The sequence below is a fragment of the Lepidochelys olivacea genome (assembly GCF_965140295.1).
Source record: "Lepidochelys olivacea isolate rLepOli2 genome assembly, chromosome: 1".
NCBI classification, from domain to species: domain Eukaryota; kingdom Metazoa; phylum Chordata; order Testudines; family Cheloniidae; genus Lepidochelys; species Lepidochelys olivacea.
The window spans coordinates 201,926,463-201,942,914 of NC_140411.1; the positions used below are offsets into that span (position 1 = coordinate 201,926,463).

Sequence of the window (16,452 nt, forward strand, 5' to 3'; positions counted from 1 at the left end):
AATATTTTGCAATTTCCTAGCACCATTTATTGGACAGTTTGAACATAATTTATAACCACTAATAGATTAAGCCTCACAACATCCCTGGGAGGTAGAGAAGTAAGACCAATGGAGAAATTAAGCCACAGAAGTGGAAGCAATTTTGTCTAAGGTCACGGAGCAAGGTATACAGAAGGTCTGACTAGATGATCACAATGGTCCCTTCTGGCCTCGGAATCTATGAAATCCAGGATTAGCAATACAAATAACAGATCTCAGTGGAGTTACACCAGGATTAAATTGGTCTACTAACTCCATACTATTTCTTGCTTTTTCCTCTTCTTTATTTTGTAGCACACCCCATACCTTACATTCTAAAGGCTAAAATTGGGCCTCAATTACTTTGTCAACACCAGGAAAATCAGTGCTCATATTAGAGCAACTGACACCAAACGTTCAGCAGCCACAGTTGTCGCAACAATATCAACTCTGCTGTAGAAAGGGCTGGAGCATTTTTACTACCATGCCAAGCCAGCAGCTTAAGGCAGGGACAGCTGCCAGGTGGCTGGCAATTGTTGAACTACAGGTACTAACTTTACTAGTGCAGATGCACTGGATGTCACAACACGACTCTTCTGCCTTGGAAGAGAATGCTTGAGAAGTAGTAAACCAAAGCTCAAAACAGGACTTGATGCCAAGGCTCCTGATTCACCCGAGGTGGTGGAAGGATGGAGACCGGGGTGGGGCCTGCCCAGCACGCACGAGCCACATGCCCCCCCTGGGAGTGGTTTGCAGTGGGCTAGTTCTGCTGCCAACACCCCGCCGGGGCCCCTCACCCCACGTCTGCTGCCAGGCCCAGAGGGAGAAAGGGGCTGGGCCACAGGGTCCGCGGTCTGGGGCCAGCGCGTCCTTCTGCATTGGGTTTGTACAGCGCCTAGCACCACGGGGCCGGGGCCGCTGCTGGACGTTACGACAAGAGAGGATGCGCCAAAAACGAGAACAGCCACCGGCCGCTCCGGGAGCCGCAGGGCACGCGCTGACCAGCCGCCCCGTTACAAGCGGCCCGGCCGCTCCCCAGAGCGGAGACACCCCCCGCCCAGCCGTGCCAGGGAGCGGAGCGGAGCGGGACCGCAGGGGCAGAGGACTCCCCCCGCCCACCTCCGCTCCATAGGGTCGGGGCGGTCCAGGTTACAGGAAGAAGCGGGGGAGGGGGGTGTTGTAACGTCCATCCCAAGAAGAGCCACCGCCCCCCCCACTCACCATGGTACCGTCCCCTCCGCTCCCGGCCTCGGGTGCAGCTGCCCGCAGCGTAAACTCAGCGAGACGCCTCCTCTGCCCAAGCCGCTTCCTGGCAACCGAAGCCCCACCCCCCGCGCGTAACCCGGAAGTGCCTCGGAAGAGGTGGCGGAAGTGGCGGAGGGGAGGGGGCTCGAGCAAGCCCTCTCTGCGGGCTGACAGGCAGACCCGGCGCGTGGCGGCCCGGTGAGTGTGTCACGCACCCTCGCGGGGAGGGCGGGGCCGGGCCGGTCGCTCTGCCGTGTCGCGGGCTCGACGTCGTCCGAGCGGCCCCGGGGTGACGCCGCAGCCGGGGACCCTGCGCGCGGGGCTTGTTTTTAACCCGCCGCCCGGCCGGGGCGTCGCTGGGGGTTCCCGGCTCTGGGCCCGGGACTCGCGGCCCCGCGGGAGGGGCGCAGTTACCGGCGGGGACGGCTCCAGGACCTCAGTGCTGCCAGAGCCCCGCGCGCCCCCTCCCCTCCCCTGCGGGGCTCGGCCTCGCGCGCCCCCTCCCCTCCGGTGTTCCCCGCCTGCCGAGCGTGGGCGTGATGTGCCGGCGGGGGTGGCCGGTGTTCCGGGAGACTCAATCACGTGACACAAATCTTTGCCGCCTGGCGACTCCAGGCCAAACCTGGAGGGTTGGCAACTCTCATACCGGCCTGTGTCCGGCTGCTGCCGGGAGCGGGGACTTTGGCCCAGGCCTGGCCCCACCCCTCGCCCCCGGGCAGTGCCTGTCGCATCTCTGCGGGGCTTCCTGAGCAGACAGTGTCAAAAAGAAAAACAACCTGCCTCATAACTGAGCGTAGGGGCGGCCTTTTCATCAGGTTATTGGTGTTATTGAGAGGGTGATAGCTCCCAAAATGTGCTAGGCCTTTCCAGACACAGAGCGCTCGGGTCTTGTCCAGAAGAGCAGGTCAGTGGAGTTACTGCTCCATGTCACAGAGGGACAAAATAAAGAGTTCCGAAGAAACATCAGCAAAATTAGCAGGCACATTTTAAAGTACTAATTATTGTTTCACCCTGAGTGTTTAACTTTTTTAGATTTGGTCGTCCTCTCTCCCATACAGCTGCATCAGCCAAAGGAAAAAAAATGACATCTCTAGGGAAGAAAGGTAAGTGCTCTTCCTTTACTCAAAAATATCTACATTCTGGTAATTCTGTATTCACTTTAGAGGTGTTTAATTACAGAACAGAGCTGCAGTGTATGTTAGATGTTATAGTGTATCTCAGGGGGGAAAGGTTGTGGGAATCTTTGTTGTTGCAGTGAAAAGCAGAGATACAGTAAAGAGCCTGGGTGGAAGTGGTAATGAAATGTTTTCTTTTACCTTTGAATCCCTAGTTCAGATCAGGCCAGGGCAGTAACAACGGAAAGTTATTAGCCTTTGATGGCTTTTTGGTGCCCTGAGATGATGATCTTCATCTAGTTCCTAGCTGATAGGTGTCTAGCATTTACTTGGCCCCCTTGTTTTTATTACAGTAGAATAATGAATTAAGCATTAAGACCCCACTTCTGCAAACAGACCTGCACAAGTAGACTTTTGTGCTGGCATAAAATCAATTTGCAGGCAAAATACCTAAATCTGCAAAAACTAGGAAATTCAAAATTAAGGATTCTTACTCTGTCCTTATGTCACACTGTAGTGGTGAGGCACAGCAAAATATATATGGTCTGTTCTTGGACCTGCCTATTGTGCAACAATGGTAAGAAGTCAAACTCTTTTGCACCTTAATGGACATGGTTTGCTGGGAATACTCTAAATCCCTAAGAATTTTATTCTCTGAAGATTTTTTTTTTCTTAGTCCCTCCTTTTCTCAGTGTTGGTTTAGGCAGGCATTAATAACCAGGGAAAGATTAGCATTGGAGAGGAAGAACACAACAGACCCTGTTTTACTAACTGTGTGAGGCAAAGGATACCGGTTCAGTTATTGCAGAAATTGTTTTACATTAGCAAGAAATCAATTTTCTATCAAAAAGATTTTTTGACTAGACTTGAAAAAAACTAAATTCTAAAAAGCTCTTCTCTATTATCTGTTAATTAGCTGAGCTCTTGAGTTATTTCTGGGTTTACATATGTGACAGATATGGCAATTTCCTGCAATATCTTTGGGGGATCTTACTGTATTAAATTTATGTATCATTGTGGGCCAAGGATTGTATGTAATTCCATGGGGGCAGGTGACCACAGCTCCTCCAGGAATTAAGAAGGGGGGTGTATATTAGGCAAATTCACTCAGGTTGTAACACTGCCAAAGACATACCACCACCTGGAGAGGTTCACATATGCTGGTTCAAACTGGATTCTCCAGAGACCAACAGACAAAGAAAGGTCCTATGGATAAATAGCCTGAGTTTAAACTGACTCAGGGCCTTCTTTCTGATCCAGCAAATGGACAGGACCTTCTGTCCAAGAGAGGCCTGGGAAGGTTGGAAGGACTTTGGCCAACTGAGGCCCTATAAAACAAATGGGTGACTTACACCTCTACCCCGATACAACGCGGTCCAATATAATACAATAAAGCAGCACTCTGAGGGTCGGGGCTGCTTTACCTCGTTATATCCAAATTCGTGTTACTGCAAGCGATTCCTCTGTGCCCCCTGCCCCAACTCACCTCCGCCTCCTCCCATGAGTGTGCTGTCGCTCCGCTTCTCCCCCTGCCCTCCCTCCCAGGCTTGCCACGCCAAACAGCTGTTTCGCAGCAAGCCTTGGAGGGAGAGAGGGAGGGGGGAGAAGCGGAGCAGCGGCCGCACGCTCAGGGGAGGAGGCGGAGGCAGAGTGGAGGTGAGCTGCAGCGGGGAGTGGTTCCTCTCCCTACCCCGCTATAACACGGTCTCACCTATAAGACGGTAAGATTTTTTCGTTCCTGAGGACCGTGTTATATCACGCTAGAGGTGTAGTAAGCTTTTAGCATGCATACAGGAACTCTTTGTTTTTTACTGCATTGCTTTCATCTTAGGAATAAATGTGCTTGCTCATAAAAGGCTGTGTGGTAACTTTTAACTGCTGGCAATTAAACAGTTCACAAACCTTCAGAGAGAAAGCAATGCACAGATGCTGGCCTGCTTAGGCAGGTCTGACTTGCTGGGAATACCATAGTGTAGGCAGAGAACTGTGAGCCTGGAAAAACCTTGGTCAGAAGGGAGAGAAACACAGGTTTTCACCCAACGGAAGTAATGTTTGAGAGGTGGAAGCCTAAAAGTGGGTGCCCTTGGTGGACAAGGGAGAGGGTGCAGTTCCTCTGAAGTGTGACAACATAAATTGGGTCATACGATATAAAGATCAAACATCAGTCTTCGGTGTCCTGAAGCATCTTTCACCAATTTAGAATCATACACGTTAGAAATGGAAAAGATCATTGAAGATCAACCATTCCATGTCTCTGCAGTGTGGCAGTACTTGAAGTTCTTGTTTTCTAGGCTGGAAGTTTGACACAGTGAAAATTTTACAACCAGTTTAGGGTTGTGTACAATTCAATAAAATCCAGCATCAACAGAAATTTTTATTAAACATTGCTCTGCAGTGTTGGAAACCCAAACATGCCAGCACTGGGGGGAGAGGAGTACGGGAGAAACAGGAAGTGATAAGTTAATTCCTCTTTCCATTCTCCCCCCACACTCACTTTAGACAATGAAGTAAAACAGCACAAATAGTGAAAAGTAAATTTTTTTTTCTAAATTTTTCCAAGATTTACAACTAAGTTATTACTAGACACAGTTAAGGGGAAAAAAAACTTGTGAATGTATTATATTGACAGTATCTCTTTAAAGTTGTTGTGAAGCAATCTAATGCTTTTCAACGGTGAAGGAGTGAAATCCTCTTGGCTTTGAATTCAAAGTTCAGTGGCTAATGTAGTGAGTTCATATAGATTTTTTGCAAAGTGGCTGCTGTTGACCTTTTTATCTATATAGTCTTGTTTGTGCAATGTGCATGTAAATATAAATGAAACTAGATGGCGGGGTTTTGTATTACTGACCTTACTGATATGAGTAGGTGCGCTTTTTCCCTTCTGAATCCTAACTGAATCAGTGCCCCAGCACTATGCTGCTTTGCAGCTGCATTGTAAAACCAAGGTCCTTCCAGAGTTGTGTTGCCATGCTCTTTGAATTTCTGTAACTCCCAATGGCATAATAAAATAAATATATTATCTTCCCATTGTCTCCAAATTAGCCGACTGTGCCTCGTCACGCATTCGTGGACCTGGAGATGGCATGGAAACTGAGCAGCCACCTAAAACTGTGGAAGTAATTGCTGGAGCCCACAATACAAGTCGTCATGCCCATCACAGTCCACACAAGAAAGCTATCTCTTCCCTGAGTCCCGGAGTTCTCCAACTCGGGAAAATACATAGTGATAAGTCGGTGGAGATTGAAGCTGTTCGAATATTGGTTCCCAAAGCTGCTATAACTCATGTTGTTCCTACCAAAAATGCTAAGATGTCTAAATCCCTGGGACACCATAAAGGAGAGGATTTCAGCCAGTCAGATGGAGTCCTAGAACCCAAGAAAGAGCTGTTGGATCTAAAAAATGCAGTAGAAAAGCTCAAGAATTCAGAAAGGAGATTGCTACAGGATAAAGAAGGTCTTTCCAACCAGTTACGTGTACAGACAGAGGTAAGACATTGAGGATTGTTCTTGTGACGATAGATTTGTAACTATATTTTGTTTGGGAAGCCTGAGGAGACCAGTATGATGGTATAGCCTGACCTTCCGCACAAGGCAGGCCAGAGAAGCTTGCCAAGTAATCTCTGCATCAAACCCATAACTTCTTGAGCTATAGAATATATCTTAATCATGTGGCACAGCAAATTCCTAGCAAGCAGGTATGCTTTTACAGTAGTCTGTGTCACTACTGTCTGAGGGCTCCCTTAGTAAATTAGTATAATGAAAGACCCTTTTGAAATTACATGTATGCAAGGGAACAACTGTAGGAATCCCTACTCTGAACTGGAAATCTTCCATGAGATCTGGCAAACTTAAATATCCAGTTGTGATTTAAAGACTTCAAATAATGGAGAATCCACCACTTCCCTAGGTAAATTGTTCCACTAGTTAGTTACTCACTCAAAAATATTCACCTTTTTCTGAATTTGTCTAGCTTTATCTTCCAACCATTTGTTCTCTAAAACCCACTACATTTTGTTTCTGCTGTCTAAAACAGCAGAAACATTCATTATTTTAAAAATGTAATCAAAGGGCGTCTTTTTGATATCATTAACAAAGACAGCGGGAGCATGCAAATATAGAAAAATTGGCCTGCTGCACTGTATAAAGTACTCTGCAGAGAGCAACACCATAAACTCAGTTACAAAAATAATTTTTCCCTACTGAACATAGAAATTGCTATACAGAGAGTACCAGTGATCTACCTAGTCTAGTATCCTTTCTAACACAATGGCCTGATGCATCTACCAGATGCTTCAGAGGAAGGTGGAAGAAGCCCCAGAGTGGTAACTATCAAATAAATCACCCATAGGGCAAGTTTCTTCATACCCCCTTTTAGTTAGTGGTTGGGTTATGCCCTGGCACAGATGAGTGGATGTCCTACCTAATATAAACTGCAGATCGAAATGGCTACTACTCCTGTAAATTAAGCCTGCATTCTTCTCTCTGTAGTAGATGAATGTGCTTATGCTTTCAGACATCAGTTATACAGGCTTATTTAAGCAATTACAGTTATAGCAAATAAGTTGCATGTCTTGAACACTTTAGTAAACATGAGGCTTAAAACACTTGGCCTTCAAATTCCCAAAAGGACATGTATCTGCCCTAGTTGCAGTTCTTAAAGTGTCTTGTAATTATTCCATACAAAAGCCTGACATATTGGGAAATCAGTCTGAAGCTTTGTTAGCTAATGTGCTTTCTAGAAGCACACTGATTAGAAATATGACTTATGCTAGCTGTTCTACCCTTGGCCTATTCTAGGTGAATCGAGAGCTGAAGAAGTTACTTATTGCTTCTGTTGGGGATGACCTGCAATATCACTTTGAACGCATGGCTCGTGAGAAAAATCAGTTGATCCTAGAAAATGAGGCCCTAGGCCGGAATACATCTCAGCTGTCTGAACAGTTAGAGCGGATGTCTATACAGTGTGATGTGTGGCGCAGCAAATTCCTAGCAAGCAGGTATGGTTTTACAGTAGTCTGTGTCACTATTGTCTCAGGGCTCCCTTAGTAAATTAGTATAATGAAAGACCCTTTTGAAATTACATATATGCAAGGGAACAGCTGTAGGAATACCTACTCTGAACTGGAAATCTACCATGAGATCTGCAAAACTTAAACCACCACAGCCCTGCTTTCTTAAGTTTCCAGCCACTGTCTGTAGAGTTTTGAATAATTATTCATCCCTATATACACTTGTGTATCTTCAGTGTCCTTACCTAAAATTGTAATACCATAAACTTTACATTTTATTTTTTTAGCTGTGCATATGACAAGCTGAAAAGGGGTTCGTGCTGCTAGTAAATCAGGGTTCCAATTTATATGAAAATAACGTTTATTGGGACAGAAAAGGATTAAAAGAAGATAGTTTGCTGAGCTTCTGAACATGGTGCAGGGCACCTTTTATCTGTCAAGCATTTGTAATGGACCATTGCTGGAGACGGTGTGTGTTTGTTTTTAGACTGGGTTGACACTCCAGTGAAGGGGAGGCTTAGTGTTATCTATTTTGGAGATTTTAATTAAGATATGTTGCTTTTTACTTGTCAAGATCCTAGATTTACAGTAAAATACATGGGAGCAGGTCTGTTGAATACAATTTTCACAAATGGAATTTAGACTTAAGAATAGAGTAGACAGAGGATCTGTGGCATACCAGGTATGACCCAATTAAAGGCTTTACAAATGCCGTGCTCTAGGATTTATATTTAATCTACTATTGAATGCAGAATATATATGACTAAACATAAGTTGGCTACATTTAACAAAGCACATTCAACAGAGACTCAGGATCAGCGATGGAATATAGAGCCTTTTACCTGAGGTTGCCAGTCTGAATCCAGCTCAGGTCATTAGGTGGTGGGGACCTATGTACCATGATTTCCATATTCTTAGTTCAGTTACATCTGAGGGATTAGAGACAATCTCTTTCCTCTAAATTGGTAGTTGGGACCAAAAGTGGTTGGGATCTGATAGCTATTAGTTTGTTTCTAAGGGATCTGTGTCTAGATCATCCAATCACACCTTTGTTAGTCTCAGCAGAGAGGCAACTAAATAAATGAGCAAGAAACTGAATGCACCTGATATCCCCCTTGATTTATTTCCCAGAGATGACTTCCCCTAGGCCAGGCTTGAGGCATATTAGTGAGGCAGCCTGTGCAGTCACTGTTCCTTGCTTTACCTGCTCTTTGGTAAAAGAAGACTTTATTCTCCAGTGCTGTTACTTACGACATTTGTCAACAGCATTAACTTGTCCCAAAACACATTTTTTAAAAAAAATTTAAGACACTTCCTGTTTTTTTTAATCAAACAACACACACTGGGCGTTTTGAGACTGAGTTTAAACAATCACTTACTATGAATCTGCACATTCTGTATTAGAGACATGTAAGAGGCTCGAGGGTTGTGCCAAACAAATAGAAACTAAAAATAATCTGCACTGGCTAACACAAGAATCCCTCTTCCTGGATTGCATTTATTCAGAGTGGTCTGTAACAAATTTTAATAAAATAAAGTCTCAGCTCCCGGAAATGCCCTTTTTTCAAGTAACAATCAAATGTATATCCAACTCAAAATAACAAGTGAATTTATGCAACAACAAAAAGGTCCAAAAAAAGTTACTTAATTTAGCCTTTGGGAGTCACTCAGGGAGCATTTTCCAGGGTGCCTTCCATAGCTCCCTCTCCCCCCCAAAAAAAGTCTCTCTTTTTAGATTATTATAGAGCATAGATAATAAAACAAAATTTAATGCCACTATATAAATACATGGTGCACCCATTCGAATAGTGTTTGTCATTCTGGTCGCTCTATCTAAAAAAAAATATTAGAATTGGAAAAGGTGCAGAGAAGGGCAATAAAAATGATTAGGGGGATGGAACAACTTCCATACAAGAAGAGATCCAAAAAGTTGGCACTGTTCAGCTTAGAAGAGAGGACTAAGGCAGATATGATAGGTCTATAAAATTGTGGATGGTGTGGAGAAAGTGAATAAGGAAGTGTTATTTATCCCTTCACATAATACAACCACCAAGGGGCACCCAATGAATTTAATAGGCAGCAAGCATTGTTAAAACAAACCAAAGCAAGTATTTCTTCACACAACACGCAGTCAGCCAGTGGAATTTGTTGCCATGGGATGTTGTGAAGGCCCAAAGTATAAATGTGTTTAAAAAAAAAATTAGATAAATTCCTGGAGTATAGGTCCATCAATGGATATTAGCCAATAGGGTCAGGGATGCAAAAGTGTGTCCCTCAACCTCCAATTGCTGGAATCACCCAGCACTGGGCACTGTCAGACAGGATATTGGGCTAGATGGACCATTGGTTTGACCCAGTATGACCATTCTTATCTTCATCTCCTCTTCCTAACTAAGCCCTGGTAAGAAAACAACTGCATTTCTTGATCCCACAGTTGAGAGTAGAGGGAAGGAAGCAACTGTGCCTTGCTGATGGTCCTTTTTTCTGATATTTGTGTTGGTTTGATCCTTACAACCTTGCTCATATCATCTAGTGTGCCATGCGGCTTCCCCTATGAGCCCCAAAAGGCCTCCTTATTACAAAACATTTCCTATTCCTAGTTTTTTAAAAAAAAAAAGCCAGGTATGCATCAGTTTTAATTGACTGCTCTTAATCCTTGAAGTATTTGATCTGCTAAAACTATATCTGCAACAGAACCAAAAGTGAAAACTAACTTAGATTTCTAAATTGCCTGTTAAAAGTAGCTGATTTATTTGGGGATTTCCTCTTTTGCAGAGTCATGGCTGATGAGCTAACCAATGCCAGAGCAATTCTTCAGCGCCAAACCCGGGATGCACAGAGTGCAATTCAGGATCTGTTGAGTGAACGTGACCAGTTCCGTCAAGAAATGATTGATACACAGAAGTATGATTACTCTTTACATTCTTTTTGTTTTCCTGCCCTAAATGTTATTCTGTGCATTTTTTATTACTGTGGTCTCAGTTAGGTAGTCTTCTGACCTAGAATCAATTCTCAACACTATTCCTGGTAGACAAGTATTTACAAAAAACATTGTTGTGATTGCTGTGCATAGAGCCCTGTCTCTCAGAAGAAGGGTTGAGGATTGAAGGAGCCATATCAGTTGAACTTCACCCAAAAGAGTTGTTAGCCCTAGGTGAGGGTTGAGATTTATCAGTCAGCAAAAGATAATGTAGGGGACCGCAGTCTTCCTGACTCTGAGTCCACCACTTGTCACCAAATACTCTAATCATGATGGGCTCCTCAAGCCTTGTATTTTATTACTGTGCTACAGTCTGGTGAATGGCCATGTGTCCTAATCTTGTTTCAATATTTAATTCTTATTTGTATGTTTCCTTGAATGTTTTTATATCCCTTGTCTGATTTGAATTGTAAGTTCCTTGGGGCAAGATGGCCTATTTGTACAGCACCATGCACACTGATTGCACTGTATAATTTACTCATTACTATAACAATTTAATTTTCCCCTGAACAGATTGTTAGAAGAGCTGCTGGTTTCTCTACAGTGGGGGAGGCAGCAGACTTATTATCCTAATGCTCAACCCCACACTACAGCAGAGCTAGCAGCAGTGAACCATAAACTGGCTAAAGCAGTGAGCTCCCACCTTCTTGGAAATGTTGGCACTAACACTCCAAAAAAGGCTTCCCCACCAACAGAGTTCTGCAACACGCCTGCTGAGAAGATGGCTGAAATGGTAAAACCCTTACTATTGCTCCCAGTTTGTGCCACTATCAGCGCTGCATAGGTGCAGCTTCCAGTTCACTTCCAGGAAAGGCAACTTTCTGGTGCATGAGAACTAATTACAATCTAGAGTGAGAGTAAAGTGCATGGGCAATAGAGAGCTTTTTCGGTACATCTGATCTAAAAGACTGTTCCCAAGCAAATATTTAAAAACTAGAAAAACTCACGTCCCCACACTTTCCCCAGAGCACCAGGAGGTAGCCTACACCACCACTGTATATCTGTTCAATAGCACCCCTTAGTATAGTGTCTAATCTCTGTACCACTTATTTAGAGCTGCACGGTGATCATGCATAGAGGACTCTGTTCTTTGTCTTCCTCATGTTCCAGGAAACTGCAGTAGGATTTTTTTCTCCCTCCTTTTCTCTTAGACTTTGGCTATAATTTTTTTTTCCCCCAGTATATAGTCTGGACTTGAGACTGTATCCATGCCAGCTATAGTTTTGGGGCATACGTGAAGACTGGGGATTCAATTTCACAATAAATGGCTTTATATTAGGGCAAGGAGATTAGAACATTAAAACTGAAACAAATGACCTAATAAATGGTCAGTACAGTAGAGTTTTAATGAAGATGTAGATGAGTGAATTCTCCAGAGACAATGAGCAGCTGGGCTGGAATAACCAGCAGGAAGACTTTAAAGGGAAAGTACTGCTTCCCCCCCAGCCTACCTGCTGCACTCCAGAAGTGATTGGGACAACATTTAATTTTAGAATAGGGAACTAACCAGGGAGCCTCAACTTGAGAAGTAGGAGGGAGAGGGGAAAGGATGACTAAGAGAAGGGAGGTGGGGCCGGGAGGCAAAATCCATACCATTTTCAAAGCAAGCTCTCTCTCTCCCCCCCCCCCCCCCCCCCAAAAAAAATCCAGTTACTGTAAGTACAGGCGGAAGGAAAATTGGGGAAGATAATAAAAGTAGTAGAGAAAGTATTTAACCTTTCCCTTTAGTGTTTGATCATCATTGTAGTATGAACCATTTCTATAGGAGGAGTATCCCATGCATAAAACTGCCCCAAAATACCTATTTTAAAACTAAGCTATCCTCCATTAGAACTGAACTACCCCTGGGAGCGTACTAGGTGCCTATCAGTACGCTTATCAAGCAGCTGAAGGCACAAAGCACTGTGCACATAGTGGTGGCATATTGCTGGACTCTAGCATGTTTGCAAATATCTTTGATTAGTTCAGAGGTCACTCTTTTCTTAACCTCTAATCTTCCCTTTTTGTAATGAATTTAATTGTAGCCTTTTAAAAAAAGTTACCTTAGTTCTGCTGAAGGGATTCCAAATTTGTGAATCTATTTTCATTGCAATATGAAGTTACTCAATGTTAAGAATTACAGTTCAAGGTAAAAACTGACCAAGGTATGAGGATTGATAAAATTTACCATTCACCTCAACAGCAGCCACCAATTGTATGTAAATTCAAGTTAGGGATAAAGCATCTTGGATTAAATAAAATCCAGTTCATGTCTGATACTAAAGTTCTCTTTTAGGTGCTGCGAGTGTTGGATCCAGTTGCCTGTACTGAAGCATCACCAGAAGTTCCCTTTTCTGAGCCTTCCCCACCCTCCTTCCTTTCCACAAAGAAGAACATTGGTCGGTTTCACCCATACACCAGATATGAAAATATAACTTTCAACTGCTGCAATCACTGCCAGGGAGAACTGATAGCCCTTTAAAATCATTGTGCTGAAGACAAAAAGCCAGTGTCTCTGTAGATACGCTAACTTTTTTGCTGAATGACACTAGTGATTTATCCATTTGGATTTCCTTCTTTGCTATTATCTTCCTGGGGGTTTGTTATGCTAGAAACAATGTACTTTTTACTTCCTATACCTCTCATGCTTAGGGACCATCTACAATCTGTGGTGAGATCATAGCTTCTACAAGGCTGGAATATGGTTAATGCTCCCATCTACAAGGGCAAGACCAAAATGTTACAACATAAATTTACACAATTTATAGTGTAAATAGCTCCTTAGATGCGTAGGATTTGTAATAATATTATGAAACCTTAATGGATTTCTGCACAGGGGAAGACAAAACCATAAAACTATTTAGGAACATAGACAAGTGATGCATCCACTTGAAACCTCTGAATAGTGCTTCCTTTAAAAGGGAGTTGAAATAAATGCTAAAGTAAGAAACATTGATTTATTATTTAAGTATTTTCATTTTAAAAAGAGCAATAGAAAGCACAATCATTTCTATGCGGTTTAATTTTTCTCTGTAGTGTTACTCAGTTTGCTGTGGTGCTATGGTCAAGTATTTATAGTCCTAATTAAGTTAAAGGATCAGGTGCAATTAACATTATGGGCCTTCAAGTTCAGAAGGGGGCAGCAGGGCCCTTACCTTGATGGAAAAGGGTAGAGAAGCCTCTTTAAGAAGAAACTTGAATGAAATTGAAAGGTGTTGGTGCTGAATGGAGTATGGAACCTAATGTGCCTGACAAAGTTATTTCTGTGTGTACATGAGGTTGAAACAAGTGGATTAGAAGCATTTTAACTCCTAGAACCAAGCTGCTGCCTAGCTGATGCAGCAAAGATTGACATAGCTCCTTTAGTGCATAGTTTTAAAAACTGAAACTTACCCTATGCTTAGAGGCAAGATACTACACATGAAAATCTTTCATAGGTATTATACCCGTGGAAGGGCCTGCATCGTCAAATACTATGTATGCATAAGTAGTGACAGAGCATACTATATTTTTACTCATCTGGCTTTATTAGGTTAATGAGACAAATTCAAGGTATGTACTAGTAACCAGCCTGCCAAATACAGCCCAAGAAGACAGCTTGCAAGGTTCTTCTCTGCTTGCTTATTTACAAGTTAGACAGGATATAAGTCTTCTACCATATGTTAGTGAGCTTTTGAGCTCTTTTTGAACAAAAGTCATAGTCATAGAAAAATCATGCTGATATCTTGCAGCACTCCAGTATCCTGCCACCCCCAACAGACACAGTATGCATAGCCATGCTATGTAATTAAGGAAAAGGTCTCTAAACCAGTCACTAACACTTTTTTTGGTAAATCTAGTACTGTACACCAGGTATAAAAAGGCATAAGTTTTTGACTGCTACTCTTGGCCATGCTTTGGCCTCTGCAATTAATATGTTACAATAAACATTCTCTACCTACTTTTATCATGAATGAAGGTTTGGATTTTGTATACTTGTAACAGTCTTTGATTCCACACATTCTTTGCAGAATCTAAGGGCATGTCTACACTACAGCCAGGACTGACGCTCTGAGATCAATCCAGCAGCAGTCAATTTAGCAGGTCTTTATAAAGACCAACCAAATTGAGTGCAGATCGCTTTGCAGTTGACCCCTGTACTCCACTCCCAATGAGAAGAGTAAGGTAAGTCGATGGGAGATTTTCTCCCGTAGACCCTGGGTAACTTGACCTAAGGTACGTAGACTCCAGCTACATTATTCATGTAGCTGGAGTTGTGTAGAGTAGGTCAACTTAACTGCGGTAGTGTGAAAACAGCATAAGAAATAAAAGATTGAACTCTGCAGGAGTTACAAGAAAGCTAACTGATGGGCATTAGCTTTTGTGCCCTGGTGAACCTCATGGGGATAGAAATTCCTCTCTCCACCCCTTGCAGGTTGGGAAAACACTTAAACAGATCTTAATTTGTCAGCGTATCGTAGCGGGGAGAATAAACAAAGGTTGGTCACTTGTAACCAGAGTTCAAGATGACCTCTGCAGTGTCACACTTTTGTGACTTCTAATAGCAGTGCCCATTCAAATGCTCTTATGCCCTGTTCTCCTCCCTGCAATAAAAAGGAAGCATGGCATGCAGACTGCCTCAGTTCCTTCCACTAGCTCCTCAGGTCCAAGTCTGTCACTAATACTGAGAAGGAGGGGAACGTGGACAGGGAGTATGAATTACCTTTGTGAAAAGAGGCTTTAGTTCTATCACTATGGCATTTTTCACCATCATTAAGCGAACTGTTAGATTCTTTAACTCTTCCCCTACCACTTAAACAATTTTAAAGCTGCATAAGTCAGTTACACTTTGAAGCCTTGCATTTTAAGCAGGAAAAGAATAAGCCTAACTTTTTTCCTAGTGGAATAATCAACTCCCATTAAGTCTTAGCTAGTATAGCAAATTAAATGGTGCTTTAGGAACTTTTCCTGTATTATGGCAGACACACCTAAAGGCTTTAACAATAACTTTGTTTTAATTAGTTAACACACAGTTGTGCTGTGTCTACTAAACAGGTCTTCAACACGTCTCTCAAACCAACTATACTTCCTAGCCACACATGCAGCGGTCCATTTTTGGAAATCTAGATGATCATCCTATAATTCCTCAGTCAGAGCACCCAACTGCACTCTAGGTGGCTTAAAGGAAGACAGACCAGTGAAACAGGTTACAAAGGCATAGTTAGTGTGTGTAGAGGAACCCCTCTACTCAACAGGACAGCTATGACTTGGTTGCAGAAAGACCCATGTTCCGTGTATGCAAGGCTTGAAACACTGTTATTAAGAGTTAACTGTATTGGGTATGGATACACACCATGTTTAGAGCCAGCCAGTTAATAGTAGGTTACATTAAATAGTGTAGTGTAGACCAGGCTAAAAACTGTAAAGCCCATACCACTTGTGAGCATGAATACTTATGTGCTCACTAAAGGTGTGGGCAAAGAACTCGAATGAAATCAGTTGAAACTGTTTGAAAAATGGTTCATATTTACTCTTTAAAAAAAACAAATACAGCTATTCCTACATTGATGGTGGAATGGACAGCATGACTTTTAGATTATCAAGACAGGGACACAGAAATTAGAGCCAAAGTTGTACCAGCTTGGTCTGCTTTAACAATTAGATTCAGGTGGCCAACCTGTAGCTCTGGAGCCACATGTTGCTCTTCAGAAGTTAATATGCAGCTCCTTGTATAGACACCAACCCCCAGGCTGGAGCTACAGTTGCCAACTTTCCAATGCTCACTGCTCAACCCCTGGTTCTGCCACAGGCCCTGCCCCCACTCCACCCCTTCTCATCCCCTCGCTCTTCTCCCCTCCCGAGCCTCCTGCATGCTACAAAACAGCTGATCAGCAGGGCTGCCAGTAGGCAGGAGATCCTGGGAGCAGGGTGGGAGCTGATGAGGGGCTGCTGACATATTACTGTGGCTCTTTGGCAATGTACATTGGTAAATTCTGGCCCCTTCTCAGGCTGGCCACCCCGGAATTAGATTAATAGATTCTAAAGGTAGAAGAGAAGGAACACTGATCAATGTAGTCTGAACCTCTTGCACAACCAGCCATGGAACAAATTAAAGCACCCTTGCAAAA

General features: G+C 43.3%; 2 protein-coding genes across 4 annotated transcripts in view; one reads left to right on the forward strand and one right to left on the reverse strand.

Annotated features, from left to right (window-relative positions):
- Positions 1-1,341, reverse strand: part of NME7 (NME/NM23 family member 7) — a 178,575-nt gene extending 177,234 nt beyond the window's left edge. Inside the window, exon 1 of one of the 2 annotated variants that reach the window (XM_084616050.1) lies at positions 1,240-1,341. In XM_084616050.1, coding sequence (XP_084472176.1) covers positions 1,240-1,242 — 3 coding nt within the window. In that variant the 5' untranslated portion in view covers positions 1,243-1,341. The remainder of the gene's footprint in view (positions 1-1,239) is intronic. The other variant, XM_084616051.1, reaches the window with a different exon arrangement.
- Positions 1,342-1,379: 38 nt separating this feature from the next.
- Positions 1,380-14,291, forward strand: BLZF1 (basic leucine zipper nuclear factor 1). Of its 2 annotated transcripts, none has more exons than XM_084616026.1 (7): positions 1,380-1,461; positions 2,296-2,366; positions 5,421-5,863; positions 7,175-7,374; positions 10,162-10,290; positions 10,880-11,099; positions 12,642-14,291. In XM_084616026.1, exons 2-7 carry the CDS (start codon positions 2,345-2,347, stop codon positions 12,825-12,827), a joined length of 1,200 nt encoding a protein of 399 aa, XP_084472152.1. In that variant the 5' UTR covers positions 1,380-1,461; positions 2,296-2,344; the 3' UTR covers positions 12,828-14,291. The 2 variants fall into 2 exon arrangements, with proteins under 2 accessions (XP_084472152.1, XP_084472153.1); XM_084616027.1 differs by having other exon boundaries at positions 2,322-2,366.
- The last annotated feature ends 2,161 nt before the right edge of the window (positions 14,292-16,452 follow it).

What these genes read in the sequence shown, in the direction of transcription:
- BLZF1 (XM_084616026.1), top strand. Translation starts at nt 2,345, where the DNA reads ATGACATCTCTAGGGAAGAAAG. An exon ending in GACATCTCTAGGGAAGAAAG is followed by an intron (nt 2,367 to 5,420) that starts GTAAGTGCTCTT and finishes TCTCCAAATTAG; the next exon opens with CCGACTGTGCCTCGTCACGC. An exon ending in GAAATGATTGATACACAGAA is followed by an intron (nt 10,291 to 10,879) that starts GTATGATTACTC and finishes TCCCCTGAACAG; the next exon opens with ATTGTTAGAAGAGCTGCTGG.